Genomic DNA, 19,922 nt, shown 5'->3' with positions numbered 1-19,922 from the left:
ACACACACACACACACACACACACACACACACACGTCAAGCACGTTCAAAGAAATTATATGTATAAGCACGTTCAAAAAAATTGTTAAAGCAGTCATACACTAAATAACCTAACTAGTGTTGGATGGAACAATAAATACTTCATGAAATATAATTTTGTCCTGTGCTGGTAACTTGACCACTCGCCGTGATCCAGTTGATTACAGAATATATATAAGTCCAGATGTTCTCCCAACACATTGGGGAAAACACAGTGGCATTTATTTAGTCCGTAGCGTTAAAACAATACAGCTTCATGTCAGCACAAAATAAATCAAAAAGGCCTATCCCTTTTTAAGGACTGACTCACGCTTCCCATCTGCAAGGCTGGGATGCAATGCCTCTTGCCAATGTCTGACCCTAAAGTCCAAAGAGGCACCTGTAAGCAGGGGGCTTTTTATATCAGTCTCGGTGCCTGGATTAGTGTCTGTGAGATGCACTCTCTGGCGGGTTCCAGGGACCTCTTTGTCCAGGACTAGAGGGTTTTGTTCCTTGGGATCTCTCTTTCTCAGCACACCGCTCCCCTGTGCTAGATTCATGCCGTTTGTGCAGCACATTTTTAAAACGGCCTGATGAGCCAGGTGAAGACTGGCTAATTGAGCCTAGCTACAATTAACCAGCTCCCTGCTGGACTCCTCAGCTACAAACAGGCTTTATGCGTGCTGCCTTTTTAAATCAGGAAAGACCCCCTGATTCCTGAAAAATTAGTATTTCAAATTCTCTTACAATTATTATAGTCTGGGAAAAAAATATGGTGAATGGGATCAACCACACTCTGGCAGCCAATAGAAAGCTGTGACATCATTGTGACTTGAGCTTGGGTAACCTCACGGCCATCTTTACATTTCCTTGCAAGTACCGGCAAAAGTAACAAATATAATATTGCGGCAATCGTGGGGTCCCTGGGGCTTTATGTGCCACAGGTCATCTCTGGTGACGCCCTGCTGCATATAAGATGGGGAAAAAAGACTTGATATTGGGAGCAATGGTTGCTTTAAAGTTTGATAGTGCTGATGACTTGAATTTTCTGACAATATTGAACACAGGATTATCCTGAACAATACAGGAATTGGAGAAAAAATATCGAACACGTGTCGAGTAAGTAGAACAGAGAAAAACAGAAAATATGCTCCATGTTCTGTGGAAAACACGGTGCTTAACCCGGATACCTTTTTTTCTGGTGGTGTTCACCTTAACGGGTATCCATAAAGTAAATGTAACGGTTTTTGTGAACCGGCCTGACCCACCCAATCTCACATTGGCCCCTGTGGTCTAACCGGTCCCCATTACAGTGTGATAGTGTCTGGTGGTGCACCTGTTGGCAACAGGACTCCTGAGTCTCCCGCATGATGGTGTATGGGGAGGACCCGTCCAGACAGGCAGCTGAGGTAGTGTGCTGAGTCTCACCTAGTTCCAGTGCAGCGCCTCCACCTCATCAGGGTCCCTGCGTCCGCAAGGGGATGATCCTGTTGAGGAACTCCTTCGTGGTGCTCCTCTCTGTACATTCACTCCACACATGTACACGAGAGGGTTTGTGAATGAGAACATCTTTATTGGATGATGTAGGCTAGCTGCCCCTCGCAGTATATTCTTAGCCACTCATTCTGTAGTCAGTGCCTCCCTTTAAAAGGTGTATCTCTCCTTAGATAGGGATTCCCTATCCCCGCAGGGATCACTGCCCTGTGCCAGGTCCCTGGACACAGTCTCCTCTAGGTTACTATAACATAACTTCCAGTCTCTTAGGCTAGTACTTGAACTTGGATGCAGATCTCTGACAGAACTCCTGCAGAACTAACTTTAGGCTCAGTGCTGTGCCTTATGTATACTCTGAAAGCTGACACACCTCTGACATCACTAACCATGGAGTCAGAGCATGTGACTACTCCCATCCATACACAGGGCACTCCACCAGGGTGTGAGGGCAAACCTCCATAATTACTGCTGGCATGCCCACAACTTACCAGGCCTTACTGTCAGCAGGAGAGATGACTGTAGCCATTTTACATGTCCGCTACATAAAGAATACAATAAAGGTGTACACTGGCGACACACTTTATTCGAGCTCGGCTAGTCCCACGAATACGGGTATACCCGGGTGTATTGAGGTTTGTGACTGTTTTCTGCCCGAGTGCATTGAGTTATTTTCCGGCAGGGATTGAAGCATTTTATTCCCGTTTGCTGCAATACTGCACAGTACATATATATATACTGCATTACAATTCATGAATTTATGCCATCTGGTAGACACGCGAAGCATTGCAGCCTATTAAATCCTAATCATTATCATTTAACAGATCAGCCGCCCATCAGCCAGGCATGAACCCAGGCTGGGAAGGCAAATGCAACGGGGCTTGTCAGAGGTGAGGAGCGGCGCATTCCAGGTATCTGCCAGGTACATACCGGGTATTTGCTCGAATAAAGTGTGTCGGTGCAGTAAATAGTTCTCGGTAATAATGGAAAGATATATATTTATTAGTTATAGCATACAGCTCACCTCCATCTCTAACCCTATTGGGACCAGCTCTGCAGCTGGATCAATCTCCACCCTATGTAAAATCCACCCCTCTGCCCCTCCATGGTTTCTGCTGTCAGACTGGGTCATATTCTAACCTGAGCCACACCTTATCATACGATGCGCAGCCACCTCACTTTCTTGCTTCAACATTGTCCCTCATTCCTTCTAGAGTGTAAGGCTTAAGCTCTCAGGAGAAGGGCCCCCATTGCCTCTTTGTAACTGTTTGTGCATGTTTGTCCTCACAAGCTTGTTACTCAAAAGCCATACGTATGTATCCCTCTATCAGTGCTGTAGTCTGGTCTCTGGGGCCGCCTGTCAGCTCTGTTCAGTTTTGTCTTATACTGCATTCCCCTTACCTTTCACTTTATTCCCCCTTGTGATTCCCCTTCTCTCCCCCACTCCCCTCGCTCCTTATAATGCTGTTTTGGCAACTGTTTGTACACTTAGATCATAAGTATAGTATTTGTGTAGCATCCGTGACATTGTATTTTATTTATTTGTTTCAATACAATAATGTTTTTGGCATATTCCAGTGTTGAATCATTATATTTTTCGTTGATTGCTGCAAACACCCCCCCCCCCAATTTTTTTGTACTAGTTTTGGGAGGGCTCAGGATTCCTCCGTCCGTTCCCGTGCACCTGACATATTATATTTGTACTATGTTTGGGGGTGCTGCTTATAACAACTTAATTCCCCCCTCCCCCCAGTGAAATGCTGCTGACTAGTTTCTTTCTTTATGTCTTGTATTACAGGAGGTCTTTGATCGCCTGTATTGGATTTATACTATTGGGTATTCCATGTCTCTTGGATCCCTGACCGTTGCCGTCCTCATCCTGGGATACTTCAGGTAACTGTTTCCGCTGTTTGGTTTTAACATTTCATTGTAAATGCATGATATATTCCAACTGTTCTAATTGATCAATTATTTACTGACACATGCAGATTAGCAGCATCAGCAACTTCCAGATGTAAGGGCTTATTTTATACCCAATCAGCCGCTTTCGCTGATATTAAAGAAGCCCCTTTGCCCTTCAAGCTTTGCAATAACAAAGCTACGGTATAGAGTGTTATACCGCTATAATGAATCATCATGTGTCAAGATTTGTAAAGTCTTGCAAGCATCAGCTGGGAAGAACTGTGCCTATATTAGTACATTGATGGGTATCTGTTACTTTCTTAAGGATCAGCATGGTTACTTCAACTCTAAGCAGTGAAATAGAGTAGCTGGGCATACTGCATATTGTTTGTTAAATACAGTTTTTCAACACTTCTGAACAATTCTATCTATACATCTCCAAAAGCATCAGATTTCTTGGAATTCTCCAGGTGGGTTAGATCTCAGTCATCTAATGGAGCTGCAGGGAAACAGACATATTTGGGCTCAGATTTAAAATGCGAACTGTAAAATCAGTCCCGTCACCAATCAATAGGTGATGATCACGGTAATGATGGTAATAGTGGTTATTACACATTTGCTGTTTATGCACCATGAAACAGTTTTTATCTCCTGTCCTTAAAGCAGGGGTGGCCAACTCCAGTCCTCAAGGGCTCACCAGCAGGTCAGGTTTTCAGGATATCCCTGCTTCAGCATAGGTGGCTCAATCATTGGCTCAGTCGAAGAGTCTGCTTCAGTACAGGTGGCTCAATCTGTGGGTCAGTCGAAGGCTGCGCTGAACCAGGGATATCCTGAAAACCTGACATCAAGGGGTGTTTTGAGGACTGGATTTGAGGCCCCTCTGGGTTAAGGACTCAATCTACAACTTCATTACACCTGCCAATAACACTGATGCCCCAGAGTTTTCGGGTGGCTGTGCATTTGGAAATATTCGTTAAAAAAAAATCAATGATGTCAAACAATTCTGGGGGGAAAAAATCAACTGGTCTTTTCAAGCAAGATGCACAAATAGCAATGAGGGATGTTTTACAGTAATGCATATTGCTAAATTAGTATGGTAAGTCACGTTAAGGATAAAATAACAAACACCTCTGGCAAATGTGCCCCCTATCACAGGCAGACACCACCCTGAGATTCATGTTCCATTTCTACTGAGAAGATACTTTAGCATTCAAATACAGCTAATACACCCTAAGGCTGCACTATTTACTTGGCCAATTATCTCAACCTGGTTGTTTTTTTTTTAATTGCTGCAGTTCAGTTTCTTTTTTCCCCAAGCTGAGCCGCCGGCTCCCTGACTATTACACTGGCAACATTCTAAAAAAGTCCTATCTCCTGTCCTATCAGGCGTCTACACTGCACGAGAAACTACATCCACATGCACCTGTTCGTGTCCTTCATGCTGAGAGCGCTCAGTATCTTTGTGAAAGATGCAGTCTTGTACTCTGGATCTGCGCTGGAGGAAATGGAGCGGATCTCCCAAGAAGACTTGAAATCGATCACAGAGGCCCCTCCAGCAGACAAGGCATATTTTGTGAGTGATGGCGAATCGCTTCCAGTAATTCTTTTATAGAAATGTCCCCCTTCTCTCTGCCAAGATAAATATTGAATGAAGTACAAATACTTTACCTGGGGGATGGGGGGGGGGGGGGGGGGCAGGGCAGGATTCTAATATTGAAATGGAATTACACAGCGGGGATCATTCACCAAAGCGCAGTATTGACAACACAGTATCAGTCATTCAGCTAAATGCCTCACATTACACTTTTTCAGTTCATATGTGGAGCATTTGCTAAGGACCACTTGGTAACATCAATACCATTTGCATCACCTATGTTTAGGGATTCTGGTTTTCGTTTTTAAACGAAAACCATCACAAAACCACCACTGATCCTCTTCCACTTCTGGATAAATGGAAATATAGCATATTTTGCTATTGGGTTTAACCTCTTATTTAAATGTGTGTCACTTTTTTTTTTCCAAGGATAACATTGATAAACACTGATTTTTTTTTAATAAAAGGAAAACACTGGATCTCCCCCCACTCCCACCCCCACTGATTTTACAAAAAAAACATGAATCCCTACTTATTTTGCAACTTCGGATTTTCACCGTCTTAATAAAAAAAACCTCAAAACTAGCATTTAAACAAATAAAAAAATACTCAGAAGGAAATGCAATTATTTAAAATAAATACATATCCAGAAATTGTAATAGCCCATATACATTGTATTCATTAGGTTTGATTCCTTCCCCAGTATCTCCATCAGTGGGGCTGAGCCTTGGATCCCAGCCGTCTCAATGTAGAATTCCTGTACCCCGAGTACAGTACCAGGTTCCAGTGTCTGTACCTTATTTACTGTATAACATTAGGACAGTGGGAAGTCTCTGCCGTGCCTTCCTTTCCTCCTTTCCTCCTGCGTGTACCTGTGAAATATTTGTTTAATTTCCCCTGATATGCTAGGTTTTCAGTTGTAAATACTGTTCTGCTACGCTTCTTTACGCTACCCCCATTTATAATCTGCAGATATGGCATCCAGAACTGGACACAGTTAATAGCTTTATAACAATAACTTTGTATAGCGCTTTTCTCCCAATGGGACTCAAAGCCAGCGGTGGATTTGAAAATCCGCCCGCCCCTCGGAATTGAGCTGTTGCGGCCGCCTCCTTGGTGCCGCCCCCCTCCTCATTCTGAACCTCGCGTCAAATGACGGGGGCGGACGTCACCAACGTGATGTTGCGCGGCGTCACATTGCCATGGCAACGCGACGTCATGACATCGTTTGACACTACGACATCACGTTGTCATGGCAACAAGACGCCGCATGATGTCACATTGGTGACGATGACAACGCGGGTTCAGAAAGAGAAGGAGGGTGGCAGGTAAGGAGGCGGCCGCAACAGCTAAGCGACTTCCCATAAGGCCCGAAAAATATATGGGGGTGGACATTTTTGCCGCCCCAAAATTTTGCCGCCCTAGGCCCGAACTTAATGGGAAATCCGGCACTGCTCAAAGCCCTTCACAGTTACAAAAAGGAACAAAGATGGAAACATTTAAGGTTATAAAAGAGACCAAACACTTGGAAAGATACAACACTGGGATGGTGCTGTAGTTCTGTGGGATGCTGTTGATGTTACCAGTGATAAATAGTATACAGCCCCCTCCTACGTATGGCTTTACTCACTAATCCAGCATACTGCTGGCTTTCCATGCAGTTTGTGTTACACTGTCCAGCTCACTGATGGTTGGAAGTATTGCAACATTGACTGCATAAGTGTTGAATCATTGATAATGTGTGGGGGCTTTGTATTATAATCTAATTTACATAACCGTTTCCTCAGTTTCTCTTCTAGTCCTTACAGTACGTTGTGTCATAAAGACAATAAAGAGCACAGCCTTAGGACCTAAGTTAGGGGCTCCCAACTCCAGTCCTCAAGACCCCCCAACAGGTCAGGTTTTGAGGATACCCCAGTTTCAGCACAGGTGGCTCAATCAGTGGCTCAGTGAATGACTGAGCCACTGATTGAGCCCCTGTGCTGAAGCAGGCTCTTCGACTGAGCCACTGATTGAACCACCTGTGCTGAAGTTGGGATATCCTTAAAACCTGCCCTGTTGGGGGGCGAGGAGGGAGAGGAGTCTTGAGGACTGGAGTTGAGAACCCCTGACAACCCATGCTGCTTTTCCGCCATTAACTCCGGAGTGAATGCCATAGCAAAGATCAATAAGTCATTATCGGTACAGTAATAATAATAATTTTATTTATTATAGCGCTTTTCTCCCAATGGGACCCAAAGCGCTTCACAATTCTGGCATAGTGCGCGGTACGCAGCACATAGGATTATTACAGACAGGACTTGTCTCAATTATACAATAAAACGTATATTTGACTTTATAAGTAAGTCTTATTTTCATTTTTTCTATCTTTTATCTAGGTGGGTTGTAAGTTAGCTGTCACTTTCTTCCTGTATTTCCTGGCAACCAACTACTACTGGATCCTCGTAGAAGGACTTTATCTGCACAGTCTCATCTTCATGGCTTTCTTCTCCGACAAGAAGTATCTCTGGGGGTTCACGCTCTTTGGTTGGGGTAAGAATTTCTTTCTTCCTTAATAGTCAAACAAAGCCTACAGCTGCCTGTCTGCAGACCATAGTGACAGTAAGAGACTGACAGTGGGCAGATCTGTATTTCCAAAAAGTGCAGAAACCCTTTGTGGCTGTATTTATTCACGATGGTATTCTGCATTAAATAGCACCACGATAATGATATGCATTAATACCAGCTCTGGAGACCCCCGGCTTGAATTCAATGCAATACAAAAATCACTAATCCCTTCATCCCCTTAGTGTTTAGTAACCTCTATGGTAATTACGGGGATTACCCCCCCCCCCGCCTACCCACCCTGGAGGCCTAACCAACCTCCTCAGGGAAACTACCCCCACCACTTCACCCTCTACCCATTGATTGACACAGTGATAAACCCTGCCCTTATAATATAGCCATGGTTTGCCACTATAGCAATAAATGTGCAATCTACGAATAAAAAAAACAAGCACTGAATAAAATAAATTACATTGCAATACAAAAAAATGCCAATAAACCAATTGATTGGCACAGTGGTACACCATGCTCATATTATATGGCCATGGTTTGCCACTATGGCAATGATCGGACAAGCTAAATCCATCAGTATTGCCCATCCATTGTAAGTGTTGCAATCAATGCCCATATATTGTGGGCATGGTTTACCACAGTCACAATCAATGGCTTTATTGTGAAATGCTTGATTTATTTAAATGTCATGTGTTTTATTTTGTGCATGCTTTTTTTTTAGCTTGCCCATTCATTGCCATAAGTGGCAAACCATGGCCATATGTGTACCACTGAGTCAATCAATTGCTTTATTGGCATTTTTTTGTATTGCAATGTCATTTATTTTATTCAGTGTTTTTTTATTATTTGTAGCTTGCCCATTCATTGGTATAGTGGCAAACCATGGCCATATTATATGGGCATGGTTTACCACTGTGTCGATCAATGGGTGGAGGGGGTGGGGGTAGTTACCCCTTGTAGGGTGGTTATGCTTTCTAGGTTGAAAGTGGGGGAACATGGATAACCCTTTAATTACTATAGCGGTTACTAACCACTAAGGTGATTAAGGGATTAGTGGCCATTAGTTTGTTTTTTATTGTAATGTTGTTGCCCACGGAGGACAAGGACGTGGAGGACGGTGATGAGGATGGCCTTAATCCTGGCAGAGGTCAGTAGAACTTTTATTTACTTTATGCTGGCTGGATAGTGTTTTATTTTTAATGGGCAAATGAGCTATTATCCAAATCTGGATAATATGGGATTTTGCCCATTATTGTACTGTATGTGTTAGAGTGGGGGAAGGGTTGTTGGCGGTAGAGGAGGTGGGTAGTAGGGTTGTTGTATTTTAAAGTTTTTTGGGGGTAGAGGTATTGGGTTTCTACCGCTATGGTAGTGAAGGGGTTAACGCCTCCCACAACCTTCCCTGTAGGCCTAACAACCCACCCTGGGGCAACTGCTCCCTTCACCCACCATCTGTACCCCCAAGAAATCACATACTCAGGTTTAACCACTTCATTGCCTTAGCGGCTAGCCACTAAGGTAATGATGCTGTTTTTACTTACATTTTAATAACGCTGTATTGTAGCACGGGGTCTCCGGAGCAGAACCACATTAATTTCAGGTCCGGGGACTCCCTGCTCCGTGAGTTACAAGCCCTGGTATGGGGTTCCGGTATCCCCCTCCTTTGTTTAAATGTCCCGCATCACGTGACCGTGACATTTAAATGCACAGGAGATACCGGCACCCAATACCAGGGCCTGTAACATGAGAAACAGGGGGTCCCCAGACATAAAATTAATGTGATTCTGCTCCAGAGACGTCGTGCTACAAGATGATGTTATTAAAATGTAAATAAAACTACTGTGATCGCCTGTGAGAGCTGTGCAGGGAGATGCAGCTCTCTGCGTGCAGCTCTTACAGAGTGTGGCCGGATCGCACGGGGGAGAACTTACAAAAAGGCTGAGAACATCACTGTTATCCCGTACGGTATTGGAATTTTCCTACCTCACGGTTTGTGACTTGTCGTAATGGTTTCTGATTCTTTCTGAATACCGTGATAACACAATAGACAAACCGTTCGACGGGGTAGTGCTAAACCGTTCGAGATGGCATCAATTTTAATCGAAGCTACTAGAATAGGCCCTAATGTCTCTGTCTCTCTTTATCTCTGTGTCTTTCTCTGTGCCCCTCTCTGTTTCTGTGTCTATCTCTCTGTCTCTGTGTCTGTCTCTCTCCATTTGAGTTTTCTGCCACAAGAAACATGGCTGCCTCAGGCCCCCAAGGTGGGGCTTCCTCCATTTTACCGTCCTACCTCATTACTCAGACTGCTGATTGGCTCGCAATGTTGGTGGGGCCTTATTATAAGGCGAGTATGTACTTTTCAACTTAACTTTATTGAAAACATTTCCCCCTAATAATCGGGCAAAATGGGTAATATACCCCAATGATTATTGGGAAAGAAGAACTTGCCAACAATCTTAAAAAAATAAGTGAGAATTTTTGACTCACAAATCTGGTGAAGTTGTTTTGCACCCAGAATGTAGCGATACTTGACTCCATTTGAATATTCAGTATCTGAGACTTTAGTTTCACCACGTTACTGTACATTGGAGAAGTGTCACTCATTTGGAAAGCAGTCCTGCTCTTTTCAATGTTTATTTTGTATTTTTGTTTTCACAAACCCAAATTCCACTCATTTGGTGTCACGGTACTTTACCTTTATACGACTAGTGAGAAGTAGAATAGTTTGACATATGTTTCACATTACTCTGTGTAATGGGTTAGCGAACACTGAGCTTATGTCAAACCCCACAGGTCCCATGAGAAAGCTGGTCCGGCAGATAATTATATCCTCATTATTGCTGACATTTGCCATAAGAAAAAACTGTGCTGTCAAAAACGTCCTTGCTTTTGTGTCAATCATGTGGTAATTTTGTTGGATGATTCTTAATCTTGGACCCCACAGGAGGAACGTGAATAAAAATATCACTTGTGAGCACATTCACATGTCTCAGACCGGGCCTGCCACACTGCCTTTCCCCATTATCTCTTTGCATACAATGCTTCCACTGCAGCCAAGAATTCTGGGTAATGACATGCAAATGAGCACCCACAGTTAGTCAATCGTTACTAATTATGCATTTTAACATGGCACCTGTGAATTTATGCCTGCATTTAAATATGCTAATTTGACTCGCTGTCCAATACAAACCTGAAAGTTAACCAGAAATTGCTGCAGCCTATATTTCATCGCTCTGTGGCAGGGGTGGGCATCTCCAGCCCTCAAGGACCACCAATAGGTCAGGTCAGGATATCCCTGCTCCAGCACAGGTGGCTTAATCAGTCTCAGCCACAGCACAGGTGGCTCAGTCAAAGACTGAGCCACTGATTGAGCCGCCTGTGCTGAAGCAGGGATGGCCATAAAACCTGGCGTGTCGGTGGCCTTTGAGTACTGAGTTTGAGACTCCTGCATTAAAGATTACAGCTGCCGTGCTTTGATAAAATGTTACATGGATTTCTGGATGTTATTTGCACACTAAGGGCCTCATGCAGAGAGCATCGTTATTTCAAAACTCGCCATTTTTTGTACAATTTCGCGCAGAAAACTGCAGAAAATGGCGAGTTACGAAAAACGCGCCAATTTTTTTTTTCTATTTCTAAAACTCGCCTCGCGGCTGGCGAGAACCTCCATCTCGCCATTTTCAAAACTCTCCGAATGCAGAGAGGTACGAACGGCATGTAGCGGCTGTTCACGCCAGGAAAATGGCGCGATTTTCTCATTTTTGCCGCGCCAGGAAAAGTTGGCAATAAGATGGCGCTCGCCGCCTATAGCAAAGGGGACAAAAAATGCGCGATTTTTTCTTTACACATTTCTGAAGCGCGCATCTTTCCCATTTAAACTCGCCACACGCATCCATGTTAAACATAGCAGAATTCGAACTTTTCTGCATATGGAGAATAAAACTCTCCAAAAAAGCAACTTTTTATGAAATTCGCCAATTTGAAAATTCGATGCTCTCTGCATGAGGCCCTAAAGCTGATGAGGCAGTAGAACCTATTTAAACCAATTGATTTGACTTTGTTTTTAACAACACACAACACATGTACATATATAATGCAAAAGTCTTACCACTACATATACAGTATAATACAAAGGTCTTACCACTACATATACAGTATAATACAAAGGTCTTACCACTACATATACAGTATAATACAAAGGTCTTACCACTACATATACAGTATAATACAAAGGTCTTACCACTACATATACAGTATAATACAAAGGTCTTACCACTACATATACAGTATAATACAAAGGTCTTACCACTACATTTACAGTATAATACAAAGGTCTTACCACTACATATACAGTATAATACAAAGGTCTTACCACTACATATACAAAATCCAAAGTTTTTCTTTAGGGTGTTGAATGCGTCAATCTGACCAGCAGGGTGGTCTTTTTTTTACACCACAAACACTTCTAGCCAACACTAAGTAAGTATTGTAATCATTTTGTGAGCATTGGTTGACTGGTTGATTGAGAATTTCAGAGCGTCGGGTCTCTTGGTTTGGTTAATTGACAAGAATGCATCTGTATGAAGCCTCCTCTCCAGCAGAACATGGCGTTATAGAGCCTGCATTGTACACACTGTGTGTATTACTCAGACTCGCACAGCGCATACAATGTGGATGCTATAAAAGTCAACTTCAGCACCGGTGCCTGCAGGATCTGAGTAGACATCATGTCCCACGAGGAGGTACAGTACAGGCAGTACTGATCATTACAGTAGCCATGAGTGCAGGCTGTTGGGATGCTTGATTTGTGGGGCAAGTTTTAAGGTTAGTCAGTGTTAAATGAAAAGGTTAACACCATTTACAGGGGAAGAGATGGCACGGAGCTGTGGGTGAGATCAGGTGCGTATGTCTGGCTTCAGACTTAGGGAAGATCCCCAGCAGCAGGCAGGAGTAGATAGAGGGTGTGAATAGAGGATTTGTGTGGGTTTTTTTTATTGAGGGGTAAAGAAGTTGTTGGGAGAGAGGTGTATAAATAATGGTGCAGTGGGGAGTGGGGATGTTGTAGAGAACAGAAATGCTCACAAAGGAGTGAGGAAACAGTAAACAGAAAAAGAAATAGGGAGGGCATAGTGAGATACAGGAGGAGAGACAGGCCAGTTATTGGAGGACAGGAAGAGTACAATTAATCACAGCTTTTAGAAAGTAAAGTTCTCACAGTTGTAATTCAGAGTTCAGATCTTCCTCAATCTTCACCTCCAATTTCAACTCCAAGATTAACTCCTTACTGTAACACTTAAATGTTACACTTTGATGTTACACAGTCATATGTGTATATATATAGCAACTGTAAATATTACTGTATGTTCATTTGCATGTCTTAGACAGGTCTGCAACCCTGTCTTTCCCCATTGTCACCCAGCATACAGCGCTTCCACTGCAGCAAGGGATTCTGGGAAATGGCATGCAAATGAGAACTCAGTGCCACCTTTTGTCTCAAGCTCGTATTACACAAGCCAATCCTCAAGCCAATGCATGCTGTTTTAAACACAGCTTTTAAACAGAGGCTGGGATGAGATGCAAAGCCATTAAACCCACTCACAGACATGTTTCAACCTTGATGGGTATCATCAGTGTGAGGTTGGTCTTAATGGGTAAGCAGGTTTGAGACTAGACTAGGTAATCAACACTACTATTAAGGTTATGGTGGGTAAAAAAAGTGACAAAAACCCTCCACATATATATGGTAAGCACTACTTTCTGAAGTGGGCCTATATGAAAGGGAAATGAAGCCACCTATCGGGCTTTACAACTTTACTGTACCAGGATTCAGCAGCACTTTCGAGAGGGCTGGGCAACTCCAGTCCTCAAGGGCCACCGACAGGTCAGGATTGCAGGATATCCCTTCTTACGCACAGGTGGCTCAGTCTTCAACTACACCACCTGTGCAGAGATAGCCTGAAAACCTGAATGTGGCCCTTGAGTACTGGTGTTTCCCACCCCTGAGTTAGGAGAGCAGTGGCTGTTCTTTCATTATTGGGCACCAATACTAATATTTTCTATCCCTAGTTCACCTGACAAAACCACTTAGGGAGAGAAACAAAGCTCAATCCCAGTACATTTCTGTAGACACATTACCCTGGTATTCCGCTATTGGTTCAGTAACAAGTCCCCATGTAAAGAGGACGCTGTAGCAAATAGGAAAGCAGTCATTATGGAGAGGTAGGTGGATGCCTGATGGTAGGTACAGAAGAAGTCCAACATACAGAAGATTCTTCTGGTACAGTGAAGGTTTTTTTGATTGAAGTAAAGAATACAACCTTTCTAGGCTTTATATTAGGGGTAGACTCCAGGTCAGTATGTAGGTGTTCGAAATGTATAAAATATACAGTCTAGGACGACATGCCAAAGCCAACTTGCCACAGCCGACTTGCCGACGACGAGGTCAGCTCGCCACCGGCCAACTTGACACGAAGTTAACCCCCTAACCTTACCCCAAAAGCCCCTAATGTTAAGTCCTTGCACTAACCAGTTAACCACTTACCCTAAAACCCCTAACCTTAACTTTACCTTGACCCGTTAACCCATTACCCTAACCTTAAACCCTAATGCTGATACTAATCTTCACCCTAAAAACTTTAACCCCTTAACCTAAAACCTCCAACCTTAACCTCTTACCCTAAAACCTCTAACCTTAACCTCTTACCCTAAAACCTCTAACCTTAACCTCTTACCCTAAAACCTGTAACCTTAACCCCTACCCTAAAATCCCTAACCTTAACCCCTTACCATGAAACCCCTAACCTTAACCCCTTACCCTGAAAACCTCCAACCTTAACCCCTTACCCTGAAACCCCTAACCTTAACCTCACCCTAAATCCTCTAACCTTAACCGCTTACCCTAAATCCTCTAACCTTAACCCCTTACCCTAAAAGCTAAACCTTAATCCCTTACCCTAAAACCTATAATCGGAGCCCTTACCCTAAAATCCCTAACTGCACCTCCTTACACTAACCATCTATTCTTACCCTAAAACCCCTCAAGTTAACCCCTTCATATCTTAAATTAGCGCCTGATCGGCAGTGGCAAGTTGTCTTATTTCGTAAAAAATATATACTTTGATTAGTGCGTGAACATATCTTATATAATTTATTACGCATAATGACTAACTGCAATTTGGAGTTGGTCTTTGCTAAATAAAGCATTTCTTACAGCCGTCTCCGCCCTCACGTTTCCTGATCTCAAAATATTTGGCGCTTGGAACGACAGCGAAACGATTTGCAGAGCGACTGCTCGATTATTTTTTCCCCAGCCACTCTGCCGTTCCTGTGTGTTATATCAGGAGCAGGAGTGACAGGGAAAAAGGATGGAGCTTACCAAGGGGACAGAAAATACGCAGCCCCACACGTCAGCAGGGGTTTCCCACAAAGTCTCCAGCGCTCTCATTAAACCCTCACTGCTGTCTCCCTTTCACCAGGTCCGGTGTGCCATGGAACATCGTGTTTATATAAACCAACGTATGAAATATTTGGTTTTAAACTGCATAAGCTGCATAAAAATAAGTTGTCCATCTCAATTTACCTTTATAAAATAATAACAACACACATTTAATTTAACTCTTTTCTCCCAATGGGACTCAAAGGATTATTACAGACACAGTACCTGCCCACATGGTTTTAAAATCCATTATTTTGTTGCCTGAGGCATAGGGAGATAAAGGTGGGCAAGTCTCAAGGTCACAAGGAACTGACACCTGGAATTGAACCAGGGTCAAACTTTGTGTTTATTGCTTTGTCAGTGTCTCACTGAGCCACTCCTTCTCCCGCTAGATAAAGTCCAGACCAGTCCCCTCTACCAGGAATTTTGAAAAAAGACCATGGACAATTTAAATAAAATGAGTGTAACAAACAAAACAGTCAATATGAAAGAGAATCCCTTCTCTGTTGAGCCAACAATAGCGTTAGGACCTGCATAGTGGTCATGTCGTGACGTGGCCACAGGCTTGCAACGCTTTGGCCAAAGAGTGTAACTAAATGACCTTTATTTATGAGAAAACAAACAGTTAAGTATTTAACTATATATTTTTTGTTAAATTGGCTGTAGCACTGGGAATTTGTGTCTTTTGTTGTATACAATCGAAGTGGTACAGATGTAGCTAGACTTACTGTCTCCGGTGATGCAGCCACACAATGAAAGTCTTTGGCGCCAGAGACAGTGTCTGCCATGGTCATGCTTGGTGGGTCACATGACCATAGGTGGCCAAGGCTACTTCTGTATGTTGTGAGATTTATAGATACAGGGGACGTTGCAGTGGATGGAAGTGCCTGACCATGATGGTTTGTAAGCGCCTCTGCGGTGATCGTGAGCTCAGATTATTAGAAGGTCCCTGTAACAGGGGACTATCCCTGTTCACAAATGTGCCTCTAATCCAGCAGTGTGGTGGTTAACTGCTGGTAGGCAATTAACTAACACCACCTGGCTGATTACAGGTGTTAGAAAAAGCCTGCCTCTGAGACAGGAAGAGAGACTCCTGAGCACACAAGTGAGCTGAACAAGGAGACGGACGCCTTGAGCCTGCCAAAAGAGACTGCAAGCTGACAACAAGACACAGGGGATAATACTTCTATACCTGGATCCTGACATTGCCTTATCACACACGGGTGTGGACACCACGAGAACAAAGAAGCCTTCCCCTTCAGCAACCCAGCTAACAGATAAGACTTTTCTTTTAAGACTATTATCTATGTCTATCTAAGTATATGAATGTCTCTATGATTTGGGCTGGTAAATTGCTGGGCTAACCATTTAGTTAGAGAGAACTGGATCACAAGTGTATATTTACTCCAGAGTGGAACGGATTTTGTTTGCTGATTTACATGTTTGCTGTGTTTAAAGCAACAGGCGCAATAAAGCCTTATTTTAATTTCACCTTAAAACAGTCTCCATTGCATACCTCTGAACACGTCTCTTATATATGGTGGCAGAAGTGGGATGAGAGGTGACCCTTGAAGTTTAAAGGGGCCCCGGAGATTGCCTGTGAAATTTTTTGGAGCTTTTTGCCTGCATAGTTCCTGCAAACAGCAGCAGAGACCAGAATTAAAGGGATACACATCCAGGCAGGAAATCTAAACTGCACTGAAGAAAGCCACAAAAGCACAGATGGACTCTTTTCCCCGATTCCAAGAGGAGAGAGAGAGACTGTGCTGAAGCAGGTAAACCTTACTTGCCTATCACAATAAAGTGTAATATGGTTGTTGAAATAGGGCCTTTGCCTTCCAGCCGTAGTCGGGGTTCAAGAAGTGAGTTAGAGCTCAAATGAAAGGATCTAGGCTTTGTTTATTGTTTTCTTTAAAAAAAAAAAAAATTAAATTGTGCTGAAACAGTGAATACAGATGGTGACCCACGAGCGGTACTGATTCTGCAAGTAAAGGCTGCCATACCGCATAGGACTACCAGCTGTGAATGGAGTATATGCAGAAAAGTGTGAAAATTGATGCAAGACTATGCTGAAGCAGGGGAATTTTCAGCAAACAAGTGCTGAGTGTAAAAAAAAAAAGGGATTGCTGAACTGTGTAAAAGGTAACCCAAAGCCATTTTCTGAGTGTTGAGTCACCCTGCCGGGAGTGAAAGAAATATTCCACTGCAAAGAATATATATTTTTCTGCAAGTAAAGTCTGTCTATGTATCTTGGGAGTAAAACAAGCACCCAAAGTGTGAAGAGTGAATTCCATAATACCCAAAGATGAGACTGAAAATTACTGAACTCAAGCAGAAAACCACATTATATTGCTGAAGCGGAGGGATTGTACCAAGCAAGTAAATGGTGTAAAGCAAATATAAGTTTTTACTTAGCAACTGCACATCCAGTATACCTAATGAGAAAGAATGCGTGCACAGTACTGCTGATGTTTTACAACTTACTAAAGGAAAGAAGAAGTTTACGGAGATGCCTGTGAGAGCTACGACCTCTACAAGCAAAATATGCCCACCGGTAGGACTATCACAAGCTGGGGTTCTAGAAAATACACTGGCAAAAGCTGCAATAGCGCCTCCAGAGGTCAGGAAGAAAAATACACCTGATAGCTCCAAAATGGAGGACAAGATGCGGCATTCCTGTAATGAACCTTACCCCACGGAAGAGTGGCCCTTCCAGTCCGATGAGGAGGAAGACATCTCTTACGGGGAACCCAAACCGAGTCACACCCACAAAACACCCCAAAAATGGTGGGGGTGCCTGAACTCGGTACGAACCGAAAAGATCGCTCCCTATGATGACAAATATGATCGGCAGGAGAAAGAGCGGGAGCAGCGGATCACCGAATTTTTTCGGCAGCTAATACAGTTGCAAGAAAAGCATGGTGGATCCAGTGAAGCTGCTAAAATTTCAAATGAAGATGGAGACCCCAGTATCCCTGAGGGGACGGAGTCATCCAAAACAAAAAGGCGAAAAAAGAAAAGCGTTTCTTCACGTACCGTGGAAGGAACAGACACGTCCGCAGATCCCGCGGAGAAAAAGGGGGACCAAGATGCCCTGCAGCCTTGAGAAAATAGAGGACCAAATATCCAGAGGGCCCAAGGCAGATGTCGGGTGACCCAAAAAAGTGTCTGTCCGGTGCCAACAGTGATGAACCCTCAATCAACCATCTCAGGGAAGCGGAGTCGGAACCAGTGAGTGACGATCCCTTGACCAGCCCTGAAGATGCCCTGAAAATTGCCAGGCGTGACTGTGATCTGCTCCAGGAACAATTGAAACTGAAGAAAGATGGTTACACAGAGCTACTGAAAAATAACGTGGAGCTACAGAAGAATGTGCTCATGATGTACTCGTTGGCCAGGACAGAATTTGACGATCTCAAGACTGAGCTAGATATTGCAAATGCTACTATTACCGCCATGCATGAAAAGCTTTGCCAATCTGATAAAATGATGGCTAAGCTGAAGCGGAAGTATGAGGAGGCACTGAAGGAGATTACAGTCTTTCAGCAAGATGTTCACAATCTTCACGCAGCACTGGCTGCCTCACAGCATGAGATCAACAGCGGCCACACAAAACTGGATGTCTCCAGAAAGGAACTACACAGTCTCGCTGAGGAGTTGGAAACTATTCTAAAGAAACTATTGTCAATCTTAATACAGATCTCAAAGTCTCTCAGAAGGAGCTTCAGACCCTCAACCTAGAGAAGGAAATCTCACGCCAGTAGACTGTCATTCTCAAAGCAGATGTGCGTAAATGGAAGGAGGACTACATGGAGTCCCTGAAAATTACAGAGACTGCAAAAAGAGAAAATTTAAGACTGAAAGAAGAGAATTCTCATTTGACAAACCACGTCAAGGAAAAGAATGAAAATCTGCACGAGCTTAAAGAAATAAATAAACTTTTGGAAGAGCAAAAGTTTGAAGCAGAGCACCAACTGCAGAACCAACTGCAAGGTCTGCGTATGCACCTCCAGAATGCTGAGGAGAAGCAGCAAACTCTGCAGGAATACAATCTGCAAGCTGAAAAAGAAATAAAAGTGCTGCAGGAACGTCTGATTACCCTGTATGTCCTCGCAAAACAGCATGAGAAACTGAAGGCTACCCTGAGCATCACCAAAGCATCGCTAGAGGCCAAGCTTAGAACACAGGTGACTCGGCACAAGCGGGAACACAAGAAGGTCCAGAAACTGAAACAAGTAACTGTGGCCCGAGCAAAGAAAATCACAGTGCTTCACAATACAATGAAAATGTGGAAGCAAGCTCAGAGAAAGCAAAGTGCGCAGATAAATTCCCTGAGAAGAGACTTGCAAGACGCACTCAAAAAACAGGGATCTCTCACGGACAAGTATTGACCCTGACCAAGCATAAGTATCCCACAGCCACAAAAACCCAAAGGAAAAAGGGTACAGTGAGAGCTGGGAGCACCGCTCGCCTATAAAACAAGATTGCAATGTCTGAACCCCCTAAACAAGCACTAGCTAAACCTTCGGCCACCGAACAGGCAACAAAAAAAGGTATACATGCAGAATCAAAACCAGAAGAATCCTTAGCTGATGCAGCTGAAAAGATGGGACATTCTCTGGAAGTGCATGTGGAATTGCAACTCAATCCCAAAGAAGCTGAACTAGCAACTCCATTGAAAGGAAAAAGTGCAGAGAGACAGCTTCAAGAGCGGAAAACTCAAAGGGCTATTCTTAAACGCTCTGCAACTGTTGCCATACAGTCTGCCTACAATAAGAGGAGCACCTGACGCAAGGGAAATCTTATGACCGCGCATGCAGTAAATAGACTATTCGTGGAAAAAATCCTCCTCGAGTGACTGAGGAGTGCTGATCCTTGACAGACACCTTGAGCCTGCCAAAAGAGACTGCAAGCTGACAACAATACA

At 43.5% G+C, this 19,922-nt stretch overlaps 1 protein-coding gene across 1 annotated transcript in view; it reads left to right on the top strand.

Annotated features, from left to right (window-relative positions):
• Positions 1-19,922, top strand: part of PTH1R (parathyroid hormone 1 receptor) — a 390,306-nt gene that overhangs the window by 336,273 nt on the left and 34,111 nt on the right. The window contains exons 5-7 of the mRNA XM_075588076.1: positions 3,307-3,401; positions 4,797-4,983; positions 7,383-7,536. Coding sequence (XP_075444191.1) covers positions 3,307-3,401; positions 4,797-4,983; positions 7,383-7,536 — 436 coding nt within the window. The remainder of the gene's footprint in view (positions 1-3,306; positions 3,402-4,796; positions 4,984-7,382; positions 7,537-19,922) is intronic.

The sequence above is a fragment of the Ascaphus truei genome, chromosome 2 (assembly GCF_040206685.1).
Source record: "Ascaphus truei isolate aAscTru1 chromosome 2, aAscTru1.hap1, whole genome shotgun sequence".
Taxonomy (NCBI): Eukaryota; Metazoa; Chordata; class Amphibia; order Anura; family Ascaphidae; genus Ascaphus; species Ascaphus truei.
Note: the sequence above shows the minus strand (reverse complement) of the source record. Positions and strands in the feature narration are given on the sequence as shown.